At 34.1% G+C, this 12,064-nt stretch overlaps 1 protein-coding gene across 1 annotated transcript in view; it reads right to left on the reverse strand.

The window, feature by feature from the left end:
* The window catches only part of adamts6 (ADAM metallopeptidase with thrombospondin type 1 motif, 6), a 124,859-nt gene that overhangs the window by 41,320 nt on the left and 71,475 nt on the right, over window positions 1–12,064 (reverse strand). The window contains exons 13-15 of the mRNA XM_073829775.1: window positions 10,258–10,321; window positions 6,380–6,482; window positions 4,029–4,162 (exon numbers count right to left, since the gene is read on the reverse strand). Coding sequence (XP_073685876.1) covers window positions 4,029–4,162; window positions 6,380–6,482; window positions 10,258–10,321 — 301 coding nt within the window. The remainder of the gene's footprint in view (window positions 1–4,028; window positions 4,163–6,379; window positions 6,483–10,257; window positions 10,322–12,064) is intronic.

Raw genomic sequence — 12,064 nt, forward strand, 5'->3', positions numbered from 1 at the left:
ATACAGAAAAAACATAAATACTGCTAAATGTTTTATTATAAGATTATAATATAAATAAATAAAAAAAAATCCTGTGATGAAAGTTGAATTTTCATCAGCCATTACTTCAGTGTCACACAATCCTTCAGAAATCATTCTAATATGCTGATTTATTATTATAATTATCAATGTTGGCAACAGTTGTGCTACCAATTTTTTTTTTTTTTTGGAAACCTCTGATATGAATAAAAAGTTAAAAAGAACAGCATTTATTCAAAATAAAAATCTTTTCTAACAATATAATTCTTTTCTATCACTTCCTATCAATTTAACACATCCTTGCTGAATAAAAGTAATATTTTCTTTCAAAAAAAGAAAGAATAAAAATGTACTTTTAAACAGTAGTGTATATTGTTAGAAAATATTTTTTTTTTTAAATAAATGCTGTTCTTTTTAACTTTGCATTCATCAAAGAATCCTAAAAAAGCACTGATAATCCATCAGCATATTAGAATAATTTCTGAAGGTTAATTTGACACTGAATTCTGGAGTAATGATGCTGAAAATTCAGCTTTGAACACAGAAATAATTACATTTTAAATATTAATGTTAAAACAGAAGAACTTTTTCATTTATATCGTAAAAATGTTTCAAAATATAATTTTTTTCTGTATTTTTGAAGAAATAACACAGCATTGATGAGCATTAGAAACTTATTTAAAATACATAAAAAATCTTACTGATCCCAAACTTTTGACCAGCAGTGTGTGTGTGTATATATATATATATATATATATTATTAGCATCATTTGATATGGGATATTTACTTGTGCATGCTTGATTTTGGTAACCTTTATCCAATGCTTACTAAAAGTGAATCAAAAAATAAGTAATTTAAGACTGTTAAATGTTCTCTTTAGTGATATCAATATAAATAATTGGTAACACTTTAGAATAGGGAACACTTATTAACTATTAACTACGACTTTTCCCTCAATGAATTCCTAATTTGCTGCTAATTAATAGTTAGTAAGCTAGTTGTTAAGTTTAGGTATTGGGTAGGATTAGGGATGTAGAATAAGGTCATGTAGAATACGGCATTAATATGCGCTTAATTAGTACTAATAAATGGCTAATATTCTAGTAATATGCATGCTAATAAACAACTAGTTAAGAAACCGTAAAATAAAGTGTTACCAAATATTTTTCAACATTTTCACAGTGCACATTATAATGATGCCATTTGTGATTATTGATTTTAGTTGAGTCAAGGTGCGCATTGTTTTTTTTTTTAATTATTATTATTTGTGAAATTTAGTAGCAATTTCTGAGTGAAAACTGTTTTAAAGTACAGTAAATCCTACACCTTTTTTCTATCTTCAGTCAGACCAAAAATTATTCAGACACCAGATATAATTTCTTATATTTTTTACCAATAGGTACAGGACACTATAGTTCATTTTAGTAAGTGAGGACAGCAAAATAAAGTAAACTCTGACATATTACACCCACAAATTCTTCATACACTGTACTACCACTAAAAATGAGACCAGAAAACTATTTTAGACACAATTATTAAGTGTTTTTTTTCTTTAATTGCTAATGTGACCTTTTAACACCACAGACTGGACAAAATTTAAATTAAGCATTTCGTTGTAATTGGTCAACAAAGAATTGATAGCTGTGTAAATATTGTCATACTAACAGTTGTCTGATTAATCCATAATCCATTACATACCTTTCTATCAAAGTGACATTAACAAGCTGAATTTGTTCTGAAATATATATTCTATATTTCATTACCATTTTCTTAACTATAGCAAATAAACTGTTTATAATGTGAGAAATGTTGAAGGTGTCTAAATAATTTTTGGTTTGACTGTATGCACAATTATATGGTTAGTTGCATTTTATGAACTGAATTTAACATTGTTTTACCCCTGCTCAGAAAAGACAGGTGACCCATTTTTGATTTTGACTGACCAGCTGCAAATCACTGGACTAGACATAAGATTGATTACTGTTTTATTTTGTTTTGGATATTCCCTGTGCAACCCCTGTGCATGCCTTTACTTACATTATTATTAAACCATAAGGGTCTCATCCAAAATGCAATGAGAGGTTGTTGGGCGCAGCACAGATCGATTCCTTTGAGTATAAAAGAACATTGTGTGCATTTCATCGCTCCAGAATCAGATCAAAGAGGAAACCATGGGGATCAATTAGAATAGTATCTTAAACCTCATAAATCAAGGATGCCGACAACAAAGTGTGAGACTAACAAATACCAAACTCCAGACCAAATCTTTTCTACAGAGTTCAAAATCCATTTTAACCCTAAAATAAACAAAGCGTTGCACTATTACGTCAATTTGGTTTGTTATACAAATGATATTGTAAGTGAATTAAATATCACTCTCCAGAGGCTCACCCGCCTTTCTAACTAACTTGGGAAAACACAATTCGATTCCAAACTGTACTGTCCTGATAAGAGGTTCAGCCCCTTCAACACCAGCCTTTATTTAGGCTTCATTGTTCTGTGTTATTGACTGGCTATGTTCTGTAGACTGTCTGTCTGAGACGTTAGTGTCTGATAAACAAAGATAATGCAACATTTTAGACTACAAGTTCCACATGAATACAAAAATCTATGAAATATAGTACAAACAAGTCACATTTCTACATTACATTTATGGATTTGGCAGATGCTTTTATACCAAACAAAGTATATATTTTCATCAGTCCATACTGTACATTCACTGGGAATCAAACCCATGGCACTGTCGCACTATTTCGCACAATTTTTTACAGCATTACAGGTGAATATGATTACATTTTTTTAACTACTTTTTCCAGTTAATTAATCACAGTAGATAGAGAGTAGAGATGCACATATTTTTTTTTTTTATATTCAGTATTAGCAAAATTATTGAGTTAAATGAAAAAGTCTTACAAAATGACTTTATAATATTTAATAAAATAATAAATAATTATTACAAAGCATTTTTGTTTTCAGTTTTTGGGTAAGTGCATCCAGAATTTTCATGTTAATTTTCTTGTTTTAATTCTGTTGTCATATTAACAGTAAATTGTTTACAAAGGTGATTTTGGATTTCTCTTTTTATTACTTTTTATTATTTTTGAGCATACATTATAAAAAAAGAATAACCGTTAAGTTTGGTGTTTGTAAGAGCTGCTAAAGTAGAAGTTTCTGTGCATGCGAAAACAACTAATTTTAGGAAAAAATTTATAATAAAATAAATTAGATTTCTTTCCACATGTTATGGAAGCAAAATAACCCAAAATCTCAAAATAGCATGCAAAAATTATGGTTTTGCCTGTAGTGTCTTGCCTTAAACAGACACAGCAGGCATCAGGTCTCAAAATAACATGGACGTTGAACATTGAAAATCGGGTTGACATCAGTATTTTACGTCAATTTGATGTTGACTTAACTGGATTGACTGGATTTTGGTTACACAACCTAAAAGCAACAAAATATCAACATCAGCTGACGTCGAATTTGGACATCAAATTAACGTTGACATTAGACGTTAAATTGACATTGGATTTTGTGACCTGCCGTTATATGCAATAAGCTAGTACTTCATTCTAAACTCAACCATAGGGTGTTAAAAATAATATGCAAAAGGTGGTCTTATAATATAATACTTCTGGCAGATTTTAGAAGAATGCAATCTTGCATGTTTTACCCACAATTGCTTGCATGACAGAAGAGTTTGTCACCATTTTTAGATTTTAGATTTTTTTTTCTAGATTCTGAGGAACAAAAGGCCAAATCTTCCACAAATTGTATAGGTTTTTAGGTAAATACACTTGAACTTTACTTAATATCAAGATATCAAGAATGTGTAAGGTATTACGATGCCTACTGCTGTAGGCCCAACCTGCCTGTGTTTTAGTGAGTTAAAGTATTAGGATGTATTTGGGAATTGGGATGTAGCCTTCATACTATAAAATGACATGGTACTACTCACACAGTAAATTGTCAGTAAAAAATAGTTTTGGGATTAGGGCTGTGGACTGACCTTGCACTCTCCGTTTATGCATATGTCCAGCGAGTCGGCCTGGCAGCGCGTGCCGTCAATGACAGCGGGCGAACGCTCTGTGTAGAAATTGTAGCCCTCAGCCAGACAGTTCAACGCACACGGTTTCACTCCACCTGAGAAACACAGCGAGTTTATCGTCAAACAGCTGATGTCACTCTCTCGAACACCAGTGGGACCTTTTATCAGGTTATTGATGGGTCCCAAGGTCCTCAAGAACTCCTTCACGGCCCAGCGGTGTCAAAGAGGCGGCCACGATTTATGTCATACGATAAACCGAAAATCTATACGGAATATAGAGTCAATCTCTCGCCTCACCAGTGCATTGATAAGTGATTCGCAGACTGCTTTCCTTGCAACTGTCTCGAGGCAGGCCTCTCAGACGGGGCCCACGGTTTTCTTTTATGCCTTTGTTGATATTAACAATCCAGTCAAAGCACTCGAGCACAAGAGAGGCATTACTCATAGTGGAATCTGAACGTTTTGCCTGACATCATTACTGCAAAGACACGGGGAGAGATTAACAGAGCGGCCAACAAAAATCATGGAGACATCGACAAAGGTTATCGCAGACTTTACAAGCGCAGTTCGCCTCCAAAATGAGTTTTGAGAGCCAAACAATTGGTAATGATAATGCTTATTACAGGGCAGCGAGATAAGGAGATGATTGAGTCGACTGTGAACTTCCTGTCAGAAAGTTTTGGAAATGCCTCTCGATCTCTGCAGTTTTTCTTTGTTTATTGGGTTCGGGCCATTTTGTTGTAAACAAGAAATGCACCCTTCCCTCAGGGTTTCCTGCTGCACTTTTTTGCTAAAGGAAAAGTTCACTTCCAGAACAAAAATTTACAGATAATTTACTCACCCCCTTGGTGTCCAAGATGTTCATGTCTTTCTTTCTTCAGTCGTAAAGAAATTATGATTTTTGAGGGAAATATTTCAGGATTTCTCTCCATATAGTGGACTTCTATGGTGCCCGCGAGTTTGATCTTCCAAAATGCAGTTTAAATGCAGCTTCAAAGTGCTCTAAACGATCCCAGCTGAGGAAGAAGGGTCTTATCTAGTGAAACAATTGGTTATTTCTATACTTTTTAACCTCAAATGCTCGTCTTGTCTAGTTCTGCGTGAACTCATTTTTTCCTCCAACTACAAAATCGTCCTACATCGTTGCAAAAGTATCAACCAAGTGTCTTTATATCTTTATAACTATAACTTTTTACTTGCCTCCTTTGATGTTGGAGTAGAAAAGAGTCCTTATTGTTTTCATTTCCACTACATTGACTACGTTAGAGAAATGCTAGATTCACTGTTTAGATTCGCTTGAAACGTGCATGCTGAGGACATCTACTGGTTGAAGTTGTGTAAATGCAACAAAAAAGACAGTTATTGTTCACTAGTGTGGACGCAAATATAGTTATCGTTGCATTTGTAGTTATCGTTATCATTCTTGGTATGAACAGGCCTTAACTGTCTTGAACCAGAATACACAACGTACACACAGAGCTAGACAAGATGAGCATTTGAGGTTAAAAATTATAAATTGTAACTTTCTTTTTTATAAAATAATGATCGTTTTGCTAGATAAGACCCTTCTTTTTCAGCTGGGATCATTTAGAGCCCTTTCAAGCTGCATTTAAACTGCATTTTGGAAGTTCAAACTCGGGGGCACCATTGAAGTCCACTATATGGAGAGAAATCCTGAAATGTTTTCCTCAAAAAAGATAATTTCTTTACGACTGAAGAAAGAAAGACATGAACATCTTGGATGACAAAGGGTGTGAGTAATTTATCTGTAAATGAACTTTTTTAAAGCAGTCTGAAAATGCATCAGATAAAGACAAAGGGGTCAACGGTTGGGCGGTGGTAGTGAGGTTTGATTTTTACTAATACTAATTTAATGCAATTATATGCTGATAAACTAAACAAATCCCCCCCCCCCCCCCCAAATATCTACTTTTATGCTCCACAGAAGAAAGTCATACACGTAGGAATGACATGTCAGTGAGCAAATGATGACAGAATTGTCATTTTTGGGTGGACTATTGCATTACATTGACAGGCCTAATTGTCACACATGAATTTGCAGATCTGACCTCTCTGAGAAACCTGTGTATATACACAGTCAAACACACACACAGACTAGCGATACATGGTGTTCTAGCTGGAATCTAAAGAATTTTCAGCCCATCAAAGAGACTTTCACAGTGTTGTTGTTAGCAGGGTACACAAAGCAAGCCAGTATGTATACTGTCACTGAAGCCCAGACTTTGGAAAGGCTGTGGGAGAGAGCGGCTCCCTCTGTAGCCCATCTCTCTGCTGTTGGGCTGGGAACCTACCTCCAGTGTACGGCTTCCAGTTGTAGTACTTCCCACGGAAAGGCATGCTGTCGAAATCAGCACACTGCTTCTCCCTAAAGTCACGTGATCCTGCCGGACAAGCCTGCGATCAAACAACAAAATAATTGGTGGCGAATGAACCGTTAAAAAGTTCAGATGCTACTCTCATTTTTAGTCTATCTTAAAGGAGTAGTTCACTTTCAGAACAAAAATTTACAGATAATGTACTCACCCCCTTGTCATCCAAGATGTTCATGTCTTTCTTTCTTCAGTCGTAAGGAAATGGTGTTTTTTGAGGAAAACATTTCAGGATTTCTCTCCATATAATGGACTTCTATGGTGCCCCCGAGTTTGAACTTCCAAAATGCAGCTTCAAATGGCTCTAAATCTAAATAGATCACAGCTGAGGAAAGAAGGGTGTTATCTAGCGAAACGATTGGTTATTTTGTAAAAAAAAAAAAAAAAAAAGACAATTTATATACTTTTTAACCTCAAATGCTCATCTTGTCTAGCTCTGTGTGTACTCTGTGTAGAGATTAAAAAGTATATAAATTGTAAATGTTTTTGGAAAATAACCAATCGTTTCGATAGATAAGACCCTTCTTCCTCGGCTGGGATCACTTAGAGCCCTTTAAAGCTACATTTGAAGCTGCATTTTGGAAGTTCAAACTCGGGGGCACCATAGAAGTCCATTATATGGAGAGAAATCCTGAAATGTTTTCCTCAAAAAACATAATTTTTTTACGACTGAAGAAAGAAAAACATGAACATCTTGGATGACAAGATGGTGAGTATATTATCTGTAAATTTTTGTTCTGAAAGTGAACTACTCCTTTAAGACTTTCAGTTTTTCCTTCACTGATCCAAGATGTTCTTTTTTTTTTCTCAGTAGAAAAGAAATTAAGGTTTTTGAGGAAAACATTCCAAGATTTTTCTCCATATAGTGGACTTTAATGGAGGCCAATGGGTTGAAGGTCCAAATTGCAGTTTTAATGCAGCTTCAAAGGGCTCTACATGATCCCAGCTAGAGAATTAGGGTTCTATCTAGTGAAACGATCAGTCGTTTTCTAAAAAAATAAAATGTATATACTTTTTAAGCACAAATGCTCATCTTGCACTAGCTCGATCACACGTGACATAGGCAAAAGTACCGACCCATTGTTTACAAAGCGTGCAAAGAAAGTCAAACGCCCTTTACAAAAAAGGTATAATGATTTTGGATGACATCGAAGTTGGAGGAGAAAATAAGATGGAGTTTTTTGCCCTACCCTACCTTTTTGAACCAAGGTACACAGACAAAGATCTAACAGCTTGTGACCTTTTCAAAGTGAATATGCAATGCGTGAAGTCATAGATTAGCATTTGTGGTTAAAAAATTTATACATTTTTACGTTTTTTTTTTTTTTAGAAAATGACTGATCGTTTTGCTAGATTAGACTCTTATACTTCGGCTGGGATTGTGTAGAGCCCTTTGAAGCTGCACTGAAACCACAATTTGGACCTTCAACCCACGGATTCCCATTGAAGTCCACTATACCTTAATTTCTTTTCAACTGAAGAAAGAAAGGCATGAACATCTTCATAAAACTCCCATTTTGGGTTCCCCCAAAAACCTGTGAGTGAATAGTTCTTTTAAAAATAACTGTTTTTTAATACGCAAAAGAACCTTTTCCACTATAAAGAACTTGATGTAGAATTCAAAGGTTCCATGGAACAACAGATGCCAATTAAGAGACTTTTTTTAAGAGTGTACTTGTTTTTTTGAGGTGGCCAGTGTTATTTGGGCACTAGATCCAGACATATCACATTTAATTTTGGCTAAAAAGCTCTGCTGGTCTCCTTTCACCACATGATCGTTTTCTCCACTGGTTGATACAACACTCTCTGGCAAACTCCAGACATGGTTGCACAAGGTTCATTTTAAGTAATGGCTATTTTTGTACCACAATCCCATGATATTGTGCAGAGCTCTTGATATGGTTGACTGGTGCACCTCTACTCCATTCTCAACTACTCAACTCCTTCGAAAAAAAACTGTTATCACCTTACTTACCCAGATGATTGATTACATTGATAAATGCAAAATTTAGTATTGCAAGTTTTCTAAAATGTTAGGTTTAAATATGCAAATGAGGCATTATTTAATAAAATATGCACCAATTTGCATACATTTCTAGTACAAAAATCTAAACACTGGATCAAATCAGTTTCAAAATTCTTGTTTAATTTTGACATATTAGAGACAAATGTTTTTACAGAGGGGATTTTGGGTACCTCATTTTGTTACTCCATAATTCAGAAAAACTTTTGAACAGACAGACAATTTAACAATTTTTGGGGGAGTAAAATGTTGTATAAAATTAAGCTAACTGTATATGAACAAATCCTTCTGTAAAAACCTTCGGGTTATAGACAGGAATAAACATGTAAAGTTTGGTGTGTGTAAGTGCTACTGAAATGGAGATTTATGGCTCAGTGTAGAAGAAAAAAACTCAGTTTGAGAAAACGGCCTTTAAAAATATGTATTGTAATTGAAATCTATTGACACAAATAGATAAAGTGCTATAAAAGAAACACTTAACAGTGTCTTTTGCTTGTTTTCTTTTCACTAGTCTGAAAAAACACTGAAAAAACAAATTTCAAATTTGCGTTTTTGCCTGCAGTGTCTTCCCTTAATTAATACAATATTTTATTAAATAAAAAAAAATACAATTTAAAATATATATCTTATTAAACAAAAACATGTTATACAAATGTTATTTTTATTTAATTTTTTTTATTTTTTAAGGTTAAATCTGGTAAAAATGTAAATTATATAACTAAATCTGTCTCTCTATTTTTTAAAGAACTGTTATTAAAAGGAAAATAATAATAAAAACATATTTTTACTGTATTGAGTACAAATGATCACTTTTCATGGTCTTTTCGCCTCTTTCAATTACAAAAAAATCCCCTCTCTAAAAATTGATGTAAAAAATGATGTGCATTGTGTAATGAACTCTCAAAGTTATTTAAACATTATTGCTCTAAATCCAATTAAATTTAATATGCGACTCGACTTGGCCTCTTTCCATCACAGCATTGTTATTAACCCTAGTCACCATGTAAACTGGCGGATCATGGAGTCAGCAGTGAGCGAAGGGGTGCAGATTAGCTCATTGTTTTGAGAAGTAGAACAAATGATAGCAGACCTTTGCTTGGTACTGAACAATGGCCGTGGCTGGAACCAGAGCCACAGGGGGGCCGTATCCTCAATGACTTAATAATTTCAAAGCCACAGCCATAATAAATCCAGACGTTGGAATGCCCCACATAAACACGCCAGAGAGTGGTCTTCAACCCTTGGTTGTCCCCTTCAAAAGCTTCGTTTGGATTCCAGGAGGTCAAAGAACTAATTACATTATATCTGTAATGGGCTCGTTGTTTTATAAGCGCCAAACCAGAGCCGAGCACATGTCGAAAGCCCCCAGAATCTGATCGGATGTCACCAATAGTCCATATCCACAACACGTTTGTGTTGGACAACATGTTCATTTTCAGTGCTTGGAAGTGCTTTTTTTTTCCAAAGTACACACACTGCTCATGCTTAACTGTTATTTTTAAGACTTGTGGTAGGAAGGCTGTCTAACAAGCTCAATTTTTACCTTAAAGACCCCATAAAGTCCCGTGGTGACGTATTTCCTTTAAAACAGGAAGATGTGTGACACTGAAGACTGGAGTAAATTACATTTTAAAATAGATTTTAAATAAATGTTTTATATATGGTCTATAGAAAACAGTTATTTGTAATATTATGAACAATACTGGGTGCTTTTAAATGTTAACGTCAACAATAAATTCTGCTGACAGACAAAGAAAAACGAAGAGTTGTAACTCACGTCAGTGTTACACGATCTGTAGCGCTTCCTCTCTCCGAGACAGTACTTTCCTCCGCCTGTCGGCCTGAAAGAGAAGGAATAAAAAAAGACTCATGAGGTACCATCATGAGAGACAGGGAATCTAAGTTAAAATGCATCAACACGCCACTCTAGTCAACACCAGACAGCATCTGTACTGCATTTGCTTAAGCTGAGGAGGGCAAATGGTCCAGTAAGCTCAATCTCAACATGCCCGTCACTCACACGCAAACACATACTTCCAGGTCGTCTGCAGACGTTTAGAGTCCAAAAGATCAGATCAGGTCATCAGATCACACAAATATAGCCATCTTTCAGAGTTTGCTCTTCTGTGCTGATCTCAGATCAGCCTAAAAGTATATTTTATTTAAAAGAATTTAATAGAATAAAATAATAAAATGTAAAAATATTTATTTTTTAAAATAAAAATATGCATAAAATATTATTTTAATGATTTTTTTAATTTACAATTTTTACCTTTTTTGTCAAATTGAATGGGTAATAAAAGTAAAATAACTAATAAAAAAAAAAAACATTCTGAATTGGCTCATTTGTAAATACTTTTTTTTTGCCTCTTGTAATTACAAAAAAAAAATCCCTTCTCTAAAAATTGAGGTAACAAATGATTGTGTAATAACCTGTGTAATGTCATTGTGTAATGACCTCTCAATGTTATTTCAACATTATTGTTCTGAATCCAATTAAAATTTAAATGCAATTCAACTTGACCTCTTTCCATCACAGCATTGTTATTAACCCTAGTTGGAAAAAAGTCAGAATGGACAGATATAAAAACTGCGATACAATAACTCGCAATTGCAAATTAACATCTTGCAATATATATAAATATATACTGTATATATATATATTTTTTTAATTCAGCTGAATAAATAACTTTTTCATTGATGTATGGTTTGTTAGGATAGGACAATATTTGACCGAGATACCACTATTTGAAAATATGGACTCTGAGGGAGCAAAAAAAAAAATCAAAATATTGAGAAAATCACCTTTAATGTTGTCCAAATAAAGTTCTTAGCAATGCATATTACTAATCAAAAATTAAATTTTAATATATTTACGATAGGAAATGTACAAAATATCTTCACGGAACATGATATTGACTTTTTTTTTGGATAAAAGAAAAATTTAGACCCGTATAATGTATTTTTGGCTATTGCTACAAATATACCTGTGCTACTTAAGACTAGTTTTGTGGTCCAGGGTCACATATTGTAGTAAAATGTAGTGCTCCCTTTTGACTAAAGTTGTGGAGTCAGTTTTACCTAGTCACCAAACTCAAAACATATGTTGTTCTCACCAACTTTCAAAACAACATCCATTAGCTCCGCCAAGTCGGACATTTTGGATTTAATGTAGATTTTTTGAAAGTTTTTAAATACTCAGAGGGGTTCATGCAATTTCCACCAAACTTGATCAACTGCATGCCAAAACACTGAAGATGCTGAATTCAAGACATTAAATTGTCTGATTTAGATAATATTAGGGTTGTACGTTTGCCAGCTGATAATAACATGAATGAGGCAATTGTGGTTCAAGATCATAGCGCCACCAGCTGGTAGAAGAAAGTGTGGCACTCAAAACAGACTTTGAAATAGTCCTTTTATATTTGCCCACTTAAATGCATGCTCCTACAGCCAATTGTTTGTCTAGAGCAGGGGTCCCCAAACTTTTTTCTGAGAGAGCCACATAATTTTCTTTTCTTTTTCGGGGCCGGGTCGGATTATAAAAGAAAATTCCATGGGCCGGACTGACTACTATTATTATT

This window comes from Garra rufa, chromosome 23 (assembly GCF_049309525.1).
Source record: "Garra rufa chromosome 23, GarRuf1.0, whole genome shotgun sequence".
NCBI lineage: Eukaryota > Metazoa > Chordata > Actinopteri > Cypriniformes > Cyprinidae > Garra > Garra rufa.